General features: G+C 37.5%; 1 protein-coding gene across 2 annotated transcripts in view; it reads right to left on the minus strand.

Moving 5' to 3' along the window:
• LOC104344957 (uncharacterized) overlaps nt 1-15,345 on the minus strand; it is a 62,932-nt gene that overhangs the window by 10,586 nt on the left and 37,001 nt on the right. For both annotated transcript variants that reach the window (XM_086464058.1, XM_086464059.1), the window contains 3 exons: nt 7,001-7,040; nt 5,940-5,991; nt 2,571-2,682 (listed from right to left, as the gene is read on the minus strand). In XM_086464058.1, coding sequence (XP_086320184.1) covers nt 2,571-2,682; nt 5,940-5,991; nt 7,001-7,040 — 204 coding nt within the window. The remainder of the gene's footprint in view (nt 1-2,570; nt 2,683-5,939; nt 5,992-7,000; nt 7,041-15,345) is intronic.

Raw genomic sequence — 15,345 nt, forward strand, 5'->3', positions numbered from 1 at the left:
TGATTATAGTTTAGTTTGGCACAATGGTTCCTCATTGGTATTAAGTCATGGAAGCCTGAAATTTGAAATAGTGAAAGTATACAGTTAAACGGTTGACACAGGAGGTTTGTTTTGAGCTTGATGCTCACAGTCTTTTCCATGTTCACTTCCATGAAAAATGCAAGCAGAAACATGCCACTAAACTTGGCAGAAAATATTAAATGGTGTATTATATTTAATTTGGGAATATTGTTTTTTATTAAACTCCTCCGTTGAGAGAAGATGTGAAAAAATCCAACTAAAGCTCATCATTCATTCATTTTGGACAAGACTACCACACTTCATACACCACAGAAATCACATTATTTTTAATAATTTCATTCAAAACACAATTCAAGAAAAAAATATAGTACTGCTTCAAAGGCTGAAGTATCACAATGTTTAAATTGTATAAGCTGTCTTTTCTCCATCAGATATTTTACACAGGCAGTCTTTGACAGTCTCCCTTTAAACAAAACTAGTTCAAGGCAGTGTTCTGGTGCTCTCATTTATTATTACTCTAATTGATTTATCCTTCATGATCTGTTTATCAGGAAATTGTTTTCATTTAATAAACATCTTAAACAAATCTACAAAAGAATTCCCTCCAAAGCTAAGGCAAACGGTAAATTCAAATTCCACCCTCCCAGAACCACACCTAGTGGCATTTTTGAAATCCATTTTCACATATTTCTCTTATCTATTCAAAGACAACTAACAGTCCCTCGCACTTGAGATAACCATGAAACTAAGGAAAATACTTCCCTCCTCTAAATGCTGACAGAAAATGTTTTAGCAGAAGTTAGTCCTACAGCCTAACCCATTTGTCTATTTCTCATCCATGCTGTCCATGCATTATGCCACAGAAGAAGGTAAGTATTTAGTCACATAGAGAAAACATCTGTATTTACAACTAAGGGCAAAAGTTTAAAGATCCTTCTGAGGGGAAACAACCAGAGGAGCTCTGCTGTCCTTCAAAAGTGGGATTTTGCCTGAATAAAGCCTGAAGAATTCAGTACTTAAATGCTGATGACAGGCACCTCAGAAAGTTTTCTCAAATGGTAAGGAGGCAACAGGGAATCTAATAGCGTTTTGTTTCTCCAATATTTAGCATTGTAGTCACCTTGAAAACAAAAAATGTACCAGGACCTTTGCTAACCCCTTCATTAAACACAACAACGACTTCCTATTATTTAACTTGCCCAGTTTGATGATGCAAATCGCCCACTGCCCTCCTGGGAACTCCCTGGCCTCAGAGAGATTCTGGTGTGACATTATATTTGCAACAGGCACAAGAGCTGAAAACATACTTGTTTCTGCGTGACACAAACCATCGCATTGAAGAGATGTTTGAATAAATGGGGAAAATGAACTCATGCATGGCAATCAGGCATCCAGTATTAATGACTTTCAAATAACAAAACACATGTGTATTTCAAAATTTCTCCACGTGATACAGAACATTCCCTACTAACTTATGATTAGTTGTTATACTATTCTATTATCAGTTTTGAGAAATATTACTCACCTCTATCCAGAATAAATCTTAACATATTGGTGCCTTCACAGCATTAATTTTTTTGAGTATACACTGGCTGAAATACCTGAATTACTCTTTCAGCATCTGTATTATTTTTAGAAATATTTCTAACAAGTAGTCTTTAGGTACAGTCATCTGATTTAGAACTGAAAATATCTATCCACAGCTTTAAATTAATTCTCTCCTTTCTCTGCTGAGCAGGCATAAGGTAATAAAAGATTCTGTTTGGACTAAAAGAGAATTATGAAGTGTGGTATACGTTAAGAAATACAGTATATAGTTCTGCCATTAGAAAGAATCTAAAAATTTTCAGGTGTCTAGCACTTTCAATAATCAGTAACCTAGTACTTAGCTTGTATGAACAACTCTGATTGAACACTTCCTTTTCATTGCAGACATCCTGACCTGCTCCATTTAGCTCACTGGTTTAAATGCCCTTCTCAAGTTTCTTCCTTTCTTTCTGCAGAGGATTTGGTCAGACAACAACACAGGAATTACCATGCTGGATCATTAGCCTGCCATGTTTTCTTTAAAAGTCCCCTGTTCCAGGTTGATCCCATTCCTGTACATTTTGTGAAGGCTGCTGTATCGAATAGGGCCAAATTTTAATTATCTAAATGCTAATCATTCTGTAAGTCTGTCCTCCATTTGAACACAACTATTTTGACATAATGTAAAGCTGACTGTTTCCAGGATTAACAAAGGAAGACTGTAGTACACTTTGAAACCATGTTTCAATTTCAAGCCAGCATTCAACTGTCTTCAGTTGTGTCTAAGGCCTAGGCTTTTCGAATAAAAATTTACTTACATACTTGTTATAGTCTCAAATACATTTTATATTGTGTGATGCTAACCTCCTTCCTTCCAAGAAAAGTAGCTTAAGTGTTTTGCAACTGACTTAAAATATATCAAATAAAGAGGTAAAATATGTTTCACAGACAAAATCTAGCACACGATTTTCCAGGACAAAGACAGCAAACGATACATTCACAAATAAAAAGACGGAACAAACCTTTCAATTCACTGCTAATCTCAGGTGGCTCAAACGAAACAACCTCATCTGATGTAAATGTGAGATCCTCCTCAAATGTTTCAACATACTGTCCATCTAAAAATATGTCGATCTGGAAAAAAACCACCCATTTTCAAATCATCAAATTAGAAATCCAGTGTGACGTGAATAAATAAAGCGTATTTTTAAGTATTGATCTGGTACATTTTCCATAACAACTGTATGGATAAGATTCTGTTGCTCCCTTTTAAAAAGTCACAACAATAATGATCCATTATAAACCTAAAATAAATCTTTGTGTAGGGAAAAAGGAAAAAAAAAAAAATCAAAGAAACACTCTATCCAGCAGGGTATGTTTTAAAGGAAGACATATCTTTCTCTTTCCATCTCACTCTTTATGCAGCAGCACTGCATGGAATTTTGTGTCACAACTCAACAGTTGGATCCCAAAACTTGAAAGCTTCCAGCTCTTTCATGATATAACCCCCCTTTTCTTCTTTAGGTCTCTGTCTGTATTAATGGCAAACTTCACTTTGGATCCTATATTTGTCTTCAAATAAATTCTGTGAAAGCAACTCATAAAAAATAAATTCATACTGGATTTGAGGTTTATGTTGAGATGAAAACATAAAATAAAAAAGTGTCATGCTGTTCATCTTGCATGATGAGCTCTCCCTACACCCCCCAACCCCCTCAAAGAAATCTGAAAAAATTACATAGTAAAGTATGCTATTTCATCAGCTAATTTGGCTGCTCACTCTAGATGTGAGCAAAGTTAAATCATATAGCACAGTCTTGTAGAAAGATTAACAGCATTCATTTAATCTCTTGGAGGACTCCGAGTACTGAAGACTGACATACAATCAGGTTACACTGCCACAACAGAACAACATACATCAACTGCGCTGCACCAGTTGTCAGTGCTCAGTTGTCAGCGAACACAAGATAATTCTACTCGGCCCTCTTTAAAATTGTGCTTAGAGAATAGCTAATACTGACAAAGGCTCCAATGCTTACGCAAGAGGCAGATCAAAAATCAAAAAATATTTCAGAAAAGCTGTTCTTGCCTTCAGTAGGTTTGCTGAAATTTTTCTCCCTAGGGGAAAGTTTTAGGTTACTTTTTAAGTATGAAAAAGCACACATGGAAAATAACTACTGTTTGCGCTGTAAAACCACCGGTGATCTATGATAATATTGGGACAATTGCATTAAGAGCAGTGGCAACAACAAACGAGATACTGAATCCAAACCGATACCCAGAAAGGTTATCAAACGCAAAACAAAAGAACCCACTGTGGTAATGTTAACATGTCTGAAAATCTCCTTATGTAGTTTTTTTTGGTTTTAGGTCAAATGCTGAACTAAAGCAACTAGACTCTTTGTAACTGAACTTCCAATCTAGAAAAGCAGTTAATTCAGACCTTCCTTACTCTGTAATCTCTAGCTAGACCACTGTTGTTAATACATGGCTAAAACTTCGAATCAAATACTTGAAGCACTCACACCACACTTTTATGTAACCTTCAACATTAATGCAGTACAACAGCAATAGGTCACATGGCTTTTTGTTAATAGCATATCAGTGCATTCATCAGATTAGTTGCAGAGCAAGGATTTTGATTTTCCTTACTGAAAAGAATAGATGAGACACTGCTTTCTTTCCCTCCTAAATTAGGTTACTGTTTAATCTCAACAGCATTTTACCAAGTCTGGAACACAGTGCTAATTAGTAAGCTCAGATTTAACCTGAAGAACAAAACAGTGGTAGGCTAAACTTCCATAAAGATAATAATTTCATATTAAACTTGGCAAAGACAAGCCATTTGTATAAAGCAAAATGTGACAATAAAAATCAGTACTTGAACCTCTTTAAACAACAAGAAATAGGGGGTGGGGGTGGGTTTAACGCTTTTCCACTATGGATAGTTTCTAAACTTAGTTTTAATAACTAAATAGCATTTACTCTAAAATTAATCTTAAATTATTTCCCACTAAGGCAGAGTGCTACTCAAAGAAAAATGTAACATCTGGGCTTATTTGTGCTAAGCACTGAATGTGTATTAAACAATGAAAATGAAACAGTCCTCTTCTGAAATGCTTAGAACACTTAAATTCATTGCTGATAAAAAACCCAACTTTGTAAAACAATTAATCAATTGTCTTTTGTTTGCCCCCACCCCTGGCTTTTCACTTGCTGCCTGTGCTCCTAAGGCTTCCCTTCACCACCCTAAGCAGAAGCCTGTCACGATACCTGCGGTCTAACACTGACCACCGTCCTGGCCTGTGGCCACTTTCTTGACGGCAAATGAGTAAGAAAGCTCTTACTGAGAGAGAAGCACCGTTATTAGGATGCCTTGGCATGAGATGTATGGAATAGCTACAAGGAAGTTAAAGGCCTTGGAAAAAGAAGGGCATATACGCAGTTTTGTCTGCAGTCTCCAAAGGATAAATTAAGTATTTGATGGAATTCTGAAAAGCAGGGACTAACATTTATAAATTCAAACATTTTCTGTTTTCAGTAAAACCAGTTTCTTGAAGTTTATCTTGAAGACTTCAATTCAGACAGAGGTACGTGCGTAACAGAAAAGAAGTAGGGCTGTAGCTCAACATTTCATCTTACACTGTAATTTCTCACCTAGGACTGCCTAGTGATCTGAACCGTAACTTCTCAGACTGAAAGAAACTATTGTTATGGACTGAATAAGGCCACAGAGATAGATGTCATTCGCAGGCTCCTCCCTGATACTCATCACAATAGTCTCAGAGGCTTTCATAGTTTTACAGTTTTTGCAATACAGGCAAGAGCATTAATTACTACTGCTATTTTTATAGACAGGGTATTTGGAAGGAAAAGGTCCAAGTCTCTGTTAAGGTAAAGCCTGTGTGAATCACAGGAAATTCAGTGATTTTAATACTTATTTCCAATAGTTCATACAAAATTTAAACACCCCAAAAAGTCAGAAGATGTGTCCAGGTTCACAAGATTAATGTTCAAGTCTCTGAACACCCAATTGCCTTTGCTTTAAAGAGGGACCATTAAGTTTCAAAAAATTTGTCATTTTCATAAGCACTCTTTGCAAATGCAGTAAAAATAATTCAAATCTATAATTCTAAGAACCTGAAAAGAGAAGTTCGGTTTTGATGCAATGTATTTCAAAACTGACAGCAGTTAAAATGCGAGAGTGGCAAGTTCAACTGTTGTAGAACATTCTGTGTGAGTAACACCAGTCTCTGGGAAAACACTTTTTAATCAGTTACCAGAATACTTTGCAGTTTTAGGACTCGAAGTCACCGAAAAATGCCAGAGTCAGCAGACTGTTTCAAATCACTTCAGAAAGAACAGAGCAGGCTTTAAGCAGTAAGTCTTACCTGAACGTTGCTTTTGGGATAATAGAAGAAAAATGGCTTCAGAACTGGAGACCTAGACACACAAACCCACAAGCATAAATGCACTTAACCAGAAATTAACGAATTAGATCATACATCTTTAGACTATTCATACACCAGACAAACATTTGGGAAATGAAAAAATTATTCTGGAAGGTCTGAGAAGTACAGAAATTCCTTAAATTTCATTATTAAGAAAGTAAGGTTTTGTTTAAAAAAAAGCAAGAAAATTTTACAGGGGGGAGTAGCAAAAACACCAAAAATATTTTCTTGTCAAGGGACGCACTTCATGCCACTGAAGTCTCCTGCACTGTCATTAGCCCCACATTGACACCTAGGCAAGTTACACAGAGCTACTGGAAATACATCTACAGTTTCTTCCCCCATCTCCACATGCAAGACAGACATACTGAAGTATTTGCTTAGGGACAGGAAAGTTTTAGATGCTCTCATGAATAAGTACGGAACGGTGAGCAAACAAATCACCAGCAGATTTTAGCCATAACTAGAAAAATTCTGAATCAAACCATGATTTTTTTACTTTTTTTTATGCTCAACATTGTTCTGTTCAGCTCACTCATGTAATGCGTTCATGCTAACATTTTGTGGGATGTTCTGGGACATTTGACTTCACATTTCTAGGTGAAGTGGGCTGGTAGAGACGGAAATTGCTATGCCCTTATTCCATACTAACAGGTACAAGCGAAATCTGTTCCAGAAATCTGCATGTATCAGCACATGCTGTACTGCCCTGCCATAAAGTCCCATTTAAAGTTCTCCCTACAGCTCCTTAAGCAAAGACATTGTTATGAACTGGTCAGAGACTTATGTAACATATTCAACAATTCAATACAGCATTTTACTATTTGCATACATTTCTTACAGCGCTCACTGATCTTGTTATCAGTTATTAAGCCTAGTGCACAACGGAAAGACTTTAGTTGCTTCCATGGTTTCTGTTCCAAGGTGGGGAAGCTTGCGGTGGTGAGTGGTAGGAACACTACTATCACCCGTCACAAGTTAATGATCAGGAGTTAACTTACGCTCTGGGGCGCCCTCCAACAACTCCAGTGAGGCCGGGTGCTGGAAATGGAAATTAAATTCACAAAAGAACTGTTAAAGCCACCTTCAAAACACTAGAGCTCATACCCTACTGTAATGTGAATCGTTCCTATAATGCACATTTAGTAATTACAGCAAATTACATACATTCTCATAAATTAATAAAATTGAACATTTTATACAAATAAAAAGGCAAAACACATGAAAGGTATTGTGACTTCTAACAAACAAATGAATTTGTTGCAAAATGTGCCAAGTGTAAACTAAATCTTTAGGTTTTTCTTCCAAATATTTTGTACACCAATGCCCGTCAGGCAATACATCTACTAGAAAAAGAACTTAGCTTTGGGTTTATGTTGCTGCTGTTTTATTTACTTTTAAAGAGAGCAGACAAACAATTCTGGCCTGAACCATGTTTAATACTTGTTTTAATATAATAATAATAAATAAACTTTGCTTATTAGATTAACTGTTTCAGATTAACTCGCACCTTCTTCTCTAGCATTTTCACTGTCTAACTTCACTTTTTTAAGGTGCTGGGTACCACAGAACCCAGTCTCTGCCTATGATACATAGGTAATTTAGGCGCTTAAGTCACAGTATGTCAGCCCTGTGATTAGACTCTTGTTTATTCTCAGTATCAGGTTGCAAGGCTTTACCACCATTAAACCCATCTACCCAGCTCAGCACTTCTGAAAGAAACAGTTCTGCTCTCCTCATCCTGAGCATAGCATCTCACCCTTCTTTCTGGCATGGATAGCATGATATATCAGAGGTCCGTAAGTATTGCAGGGGAAAGAAACAGTGAAGTGCATACATTAAGTCAGTCTAGGAATTAACAAGCGTGTTCAGCTGTCCCTTAAAAACAAACACTGCATAAAGCGGCCCACATGGTGTATTTACCCAAACTAATCCCGGCTAAACCAGGCTTTAGGCTTCCTCCAGGTGCGAATTCCCTCTGTTTGTGCTCCAAACAGACTAAAAGCCACGGAACCGTGCTGTTGTGGTACTAAGCTCACACTGATAACCTCTACTTCTCAGCAGGCTGGTTTAGCTTGGATTCAGCGCCTTGGTAATGTGGACATGTACCAGTGGCAGCATAGATGGTACAACGTACCACAGATTACAGAGCCCTGCCATATTCACATTCGCTGGAAACGATTTCCCTGAAATAGTGGTTAGCACGGTGTTTTAATGAAGTTTTTGAAGGGGGATGCTATTATGTAGCCTTCATCTTGATCACACTGCTCTATAATCAGGACATTTGGAGTCAACAAAACTAAAATTCAGTGCACATCTGAATGACTGATTCAGAGACGGTAATTACAGTAGATAACCCCAAAGTTACAGAAGAGGTCTTTTGCCTAAGGCTAGTCCCTAATCACTCTGCCAGCTTGGCCAGTGTGCTAGTACAGTACTTGCACATTATAACTAATATACAGGATAAACAGACTTCACTGACTGTATTTTTAGCCAGCAGCTCAAAAATAAACCAACCAATCTCAAAAGAAACCAACCAGCCTTCAAAAGGTGCTACAGTTGTGAATAACTGGAAGCGATTGGGGTGGCAGTATTAATTCCCCCACTTTCCCAAAAAAAGCCTGATGTTCTTAGCACAAGGAAAAAAAAAAAAAAAGTGCCTTCAAAGAGTAGAGCCATGAATAACTACCTCCCTACCCAGTATGTTCTGCTTCAAAAAATGTAGTGGCAAGAATGTGAAAGAATCTCTTACATTAACATTACACAATTTTAAATTATACAATGAAGATTCAGCCCTATACATATTACCCGTGCACTCGTTCAAGCAGAAAACTGCCATTCACCATTAAAACCAGCTGCAGTTATTTTACTGAATTACACACCTAGTTTGTTTATTTAGGTTGTTGGGGGAGGAAGCTGGATATGGTAAGGTCATGTTGAAAATATAGGTTCATGAAGTTAGTTAATTTAAATTATCTGTGGATTGTCACATGGCCCACTTCCTGCTAGGCAGCTGAACTGCTCATTAAGGATACCAGATTTTGCTCCGACATCACTTTCAACTTCCTGAAAGCTCTCAGAGAAAGCTCTTTACTTGCCTGCTCTCACACAATGGAACTTGGCTCCTACAACAAAGCACTTCTCTAAACACCGACAAGAAAACAATCCATCTAAGCAACCACTGCTCACACCTCGAGGCTATGATAACCTTCTACTACTGCTTGCTATTACTAGTCTGACGAAGTTCTCCAGCACAAGCTACTGTAACTTCTGGAGATACCACAGCTACCCCTGCACATAAATGCAACTGCAGAGCAAAGCTACACCAACATCCCAGTTGCAACATTATTAATTTCTATCTTACGATCATCCAATCCATTTTTTATGTTAACGTAAGTGAGATGTGAGCGCTTGTAAGTACAATTTGACTTTACCTATATGCAACTCCTACGTAGGCTTCAGGCAGAGAAGATGAAGCAAATGTTAAATTGAATATGGCTTATAATCAGTGATTCATTATTTGCGTGAACAGCACTAGAGCACACCACCTCACCTCAACCCAGGGCTCAGATCCCCATTACATTTCTCCAGTACAAATGAAAGAGTGCAATGGAAGGTGAAGCATAACCAGGTAACAGCGGGTTGGTCACTGCAGCCAGATCTACTTCTGCTAAGTTAATTGTGATCTCCTTAGATCAACTGTTGTCCCAAGACACCTTCTTTAAACAGATCTACTCATACTTTACTTGGTGCTTACTTTACATTGCTTGTTTAAACATCTGCACAGATGCTTTCCCTCCCTCCTTTCTGGAAGAAGACTATCTTTATCTACAATGACACGAATAATTTGTCATACTTGTAGACAGTATCAATCAGGCTGCAGTATCAAGTCGATAAGATTATCAGCTAAATTGAAGCTATTGATCTCCTTTCCCAGAAACTTTACATGACCACTTTTTGCTATCAGAGCTCTATTCATTAGTTCCTCAAAGCAGATAAAGTACCACTAAGCACAGTGTCATCCCATCTGCCACCAGTCACCCTCTTGAACAAGCTGCTTCACTTCAAGTTGACGAACAACTCGCCACCACTATCTGCCAGCTTCTGTGCCTCAGAATGGCACAAAACTGATGCACTGCAAAATGAGCTGAATGCCTTAAAGTTGGAGACCTTCCTTTCAAACTATTTATGTTCGGTTCATGTTCATCTGTAGGTACAGCATTTGTTTGGTGTGATCATACCAAATAGCATGATACTTACTTTGTTTCAAGCGTATATGATCCAAAAGCCCACCATTTCCAAGAACATTTTCCCTCACAGGGCCTGAGGACCTAGCCTGATCCAGGTGGCTGGGCATTTAAAAGCAATGAGTCAGTACTGGGGATTATATCACTTGAATTCCACCGATTTCATTAACTCCCAAACACATGGCACAACTGGAGAAATATCAGGCACCAAGTCCACTAGATTTACTTCTTTCTAGGTGACTAAGCACTAGTATAGGACCCTTCCCTTGGATTCTGTGCTTAAAGGTTTGAATCTACACTAAATCTACAAAATAAAGCAGCAATTATTATTTAGCAAGTGCTTCTCTCTGGTTAATCTGCACAATTCTTCACACAGTCTTAACATGCCTTTTCATTTTATGACTCTTCCCTCTAGCCTACTTTCAATCTTAACCATTTTCAGCCCAATTACCTTAGGAAAAACAAGCCACCCTCCTCTCTGCACGTGTATTTATATTTGTCAGATTTTTTCCTTTGTGTTCATGATTCTTCCACAGCACCTGCAAGACCCCATATTTTGGGTCCAATGGCAAATTTCACCAAAATCTGAAGGATGGAGAAGACTCTCAAGAATATCAAAGCAAGCTAACACCCCACAACCACCACCTCCCCATGATTTGGCACCAGTTTAGTGACTGATTTGCATGTAGATAATAGAAGGTGAAGTCCACTCAGGATACCTTCCTTGACACAGCAGTTCCACTATTTCTGATCCTCAATGTTTGTTTTCTCTCTCCAGCTGCCTCTCAAACTTTTTTATTTTCTCCCCTCACCCTACAAAGCTCATCCAAGTATGGATTTGCAAATACTAGTACTTTTAAAGCTCATACATGATATGCTGGAGAAGACAGCAAGTTTCTGATAAATTTAATGAACAGTGGTAGCAGGCAAACAAAAGAGTACTGGGAAAACCAATGTTGCCCTCATTCGGGGCTGTCACGGCTCCCTCATCCTTTGTCACTCATTCTTCTTTCCTCTCCTGCACCAGCTCTGGCGTTCACACAAGCGTTTCAGGGTGTTGATCCACTGAAAACCAGCCCTGGCAAAAGGAATGCTTAAAATCAGCCCAAACAAGCACCTATTTCAATACGTAGAACCACCATGTTCTAATACATTATGATCTGTGCCATAGATATGACAACCTGTAAAATGCCCCACAGCAGGAAAAGCTCTGGTTGAAACCTGCAATTAGCCTACAAGATGCAAATTCCCTGCAAAATAAGCTTCATTCCTTCCAGCTCTCAATTCCCCACTGGATTTTCTGATGGCAGGACAGCCTTATGTTTTGTCTCCTTAAAAGTTCCTCTACCCTATTCAAATCCTACTTTAATGGCCAATCCAATTTTGGCTTATTACTTCTTATTCTTTAATCTACTTCTGTCAAAAAATAATAAATATTTCTGTATAAACCTGTATATTTTTCCAAGAGAATAAACCATTATGCAATGTATTAAAGAAAGATGCCAGACCGCATGAAAAATTTTGTAAAATGTTTTGGACTAAAAAGGCATGAAAATGCTCTGACTAGTGGAAATCTAAAAAGCTTTAGGTACTTTAAATTCAATAGGTGACACTTCTTTCTTCAAAATGTCACTGAGTTCCAAAATATAATGATGTCTCTTGCTCATCAGCTTATGGTTTTGACCCTAAATGGTTTGTCCTTTACATTTCTGGTGACCGAATTAGATTAATAACCTTCTGGTTAAGCTATTTACCACATATTCTAAGGAATGATATATTTGATATATTTATATATAAAAAACAGACATCAAAGAAGTCTACTTCTCAAGCATTACTTTTTTAAGTGATCAAACCAGACAAATCTGAAATCCAAGGTTTTCTACTCCACAGTTCTTACAATATAATTGAGTAGAATGCAAAATACATATAATCTTTGTTTACAGGGATCAATTATATGATCTTAATTATTCTATGTCCTCTGAATAGAGCAGATAAACTATCTTCTGTAATATTATTCTAAAAAAATGGGGACTGAAGTAAACTGTTAGAACAAGGACATTTCTGGAAGTATCTTCCAACACACTTAGGAGATCAGTCATAATATTTACATACACTCAAGCACTTTAAAATCTCAAGTTGTATTAAACAGCTGTCATTTTAGTGTCAAACTCCGGTCATTTTAATGTGAAATAAGGGTCAGCACATGATTTCAGCTATTAGTAAAACATTTCTTAGCTACTGAACCCCTATTAAACTATAAATGTCAGTTTCCCACAGCAAGGCTCTTCTTGAGCTTTTTCTACACTGCAATTTATTGAGAATAAAATATCTGACTTAAAGACTCCAAAATAAACAAACTGCATCAACACAAATTATTTAAATGCTAACCATACGGCTGACAGGACTGCATGTAACGAAGATATTTTCACTGAGTAGTACAAACCTGGCCTGTGACTGCTAGCTTTTATAAAGTGAGGGTAAATTTCTATAGACTGGGCAATACAGAACTGCACTAAACTCCCACAGGCTACTACAGATTTAAAAGTATGAGTTTATGTGTCTAGGATTCTTCACTGCCAAGCATAGAAAAGCTCACTTTATAGAACAGGAAAATAGCTCTGAAGACCCCACTATTAAGACTGATCATTACAGACAGAAAGTTTTTATATTTTTTCAGGAGACCATCCATGCACAAAACCAAACAAACTTGCCAGTTGCTGTTAAAAAACCTGGCTATTATCAACTTTCGACTTATTGAGAAATAAACAGAAGGCAGACTTTTACTAACTGAAAGTTTAACAATCTCAAGTGTAATGGTAAAAAAATGATAAAAAGATTGCATTTGTCTTTTTTTTTTTTTAATAGCTTGTATCCCTTTAAACCCATCAGAAGAGCATAATCCAAGCGAAAACTGATCAAGTGTTTGAACAGGCAAACTAAATACCACGCTCAACAGAAGTTTACAGTAAAAGCTTTCCATTCCAAACAGAAAATAAATAACAAATCACTCTCTACTGTATGGCTTGCCTATATACAGCAACTTCAAGTTCTTCTCTTGGCTTAAGACTCCTATCTGCAATTTTAATAACACTTCAGAAAATTTCTGGGCAAGTACACTCACGTGCTCCACTGGTCTTCAACAAAAAACATTCTAATGCTAAAAGAGCATTACAAACAAACGTTAGGGAAGAGCTATGAAAATCTCAGTCTTTTACTCCTGATCATGGAAGCTTTTCAAAAGGTGCCACCTTCCCAAACTTCTCTTGCAGGTCTTAACTCCTTGTCCATATTGCAGAGCACAAACACACATATGCTTCAGCCCATTCCAACACACAGGTAGCATTCCTTTATCTTTTCTTTCTGACACAGAGGATAAGATTTCATAATAGAGAATTCCAAAACAGCACAATGCCTTGAAAAGGTTGTCTTTCTACTGTTTTTCAGAAGTAAAGATCTACCATAAAGGGGGGTGGGGTGTGTGTGGAATCAGCACTCTCTTTTTATGAGGCCTAAGTCCTATTATCTTTTTTATGTGTATTTTAATATGTAAATGTATCATATACAAAAGTGTTTTGAAATAACCAAAGCTGCAAAATGAGTCAAAAGTTAAGAAATACTGACTAAGGTTTTAAATTCACTAGAAAAGCTAAAAGGCACATCTCTGACTCAAGATATAACAAGATTCAAATCTCTGCCGTGAAGCATTAGGAAGATCACTCCTTAACAAAATTGTTGTAATGTGCTTTTTCATCACAGGAAGAAAAAGCATTTTTTTTCATTTTATTGTTGTTCCCTGCAAAGTCTGAAAAACTGTAACTGAAAACTCCCTCAAAAAGTTTATCAGACAAGTAGCTAGAAAAATTTTTTACACAAGTGATTTAAATTTAGTTTAAGTGAAAGTCACCAAAACCAGGCTTTTAGTACTGGCTATTAAAGAAATTAATACCTCTTTTACCTCCAATTTATAATTCTCATATTATGATACTATTACCAAAATAAAACTGCCTATCACATCTAGCTCAGGCTTCCAGAAGCAGTGGCTGAAACAACCTGACAAAACATGAAGAGTGTCAATGCTCCTGGATTTACCTCAAAAGATGTAGCTGATCAACACGGGTAAACCTAAAAGCCTAGGTTCAATGCTGCCTCCCTCTCAGATATGAGTATAGGAAAATCCCATGGACCAGAGCAGGACTCTTAGGACTCCCCACCCTTATTCTAAACCATCAGATCTTCTTTCTCTATACCTCTTCTCCTCTACTGTCCATTTCTAAATTTTAGCCAGCCTGGTCTCATTAAATATTGGTGGAGTCCCTCTCTAGCATTCCTTACAGGGAAAGCAGAACCAAGGACCCCGATTCAAATTCTTTTGTGGTTATGGTTCCTTCCACTGTCTCAGGAAACCATCTGTAGAGCAGACAGAAGATCTTCCAATGTTACTAGATGTTAGAAAGCTCAGTTGATGGTGTTCACACAGCTTGCTAAAGATTCTTGGATGATGCTATATATGAAAAGCTTTATCTGTACAACTACATATCATGTAAGAGTAAGGAACACCAAACTGCTATGGAGGTGAAAGAAGAATACAGTTAAACACAGTACTTCACAATCACTAGATACAGTCCAAGCAGAAAAGCAAAACTTTTCCTTTTATTCTTTTTTCCTTTTTGGTCTGTACCAGACCAAAAGTGCTTCAGTTCCAGTCACATCACCCTGCAAGTCATAACTCCTCCTTTCTCCTTGCTGCTGGTTATGAAGGATTTATAGTTTGTTCCTGCTTTTCCTCAGTTTTTCTTTAAAAGAATATAAAAAATAAAAAAGGAAAGTTATTTGCAATCACTGTTACAGTCACTAACTCTCCTGGAAGAGAACCAACACAGAAGAGCTAGGGGGTACATGACCAAGCTGGCAATACTTGAAATGCAGGACTTCATTGCTTAGAGCATGCCTGTGTTTTCATCAGGAAAACCCACACATGCTTAAAACCTCACTTCGCGTGCACCCCCGCAATTGCCACCGTTTTGGCAGAATAAAGCCACACAAGGTTACAACCTACATAGACCCATGAGGGACATGCCAACCCACAACTGACAGGCATG

Source organism: Leptosomus discolor, chromosome 4 (genome assembly GCF_034619465.1).
Source record: "Leptosomus discolor isolate bLepDis1 chromosome 4, bLepDis1.hap2, whole genome shotgun sequence".
Taxonomy (NCBI): domain Eukaryota; kingdom Metazoa; phylum Chordata; class Aves; order Leptosomiformes; family Leptosomidae; genus Leptosomus; species Leptosomus discolor.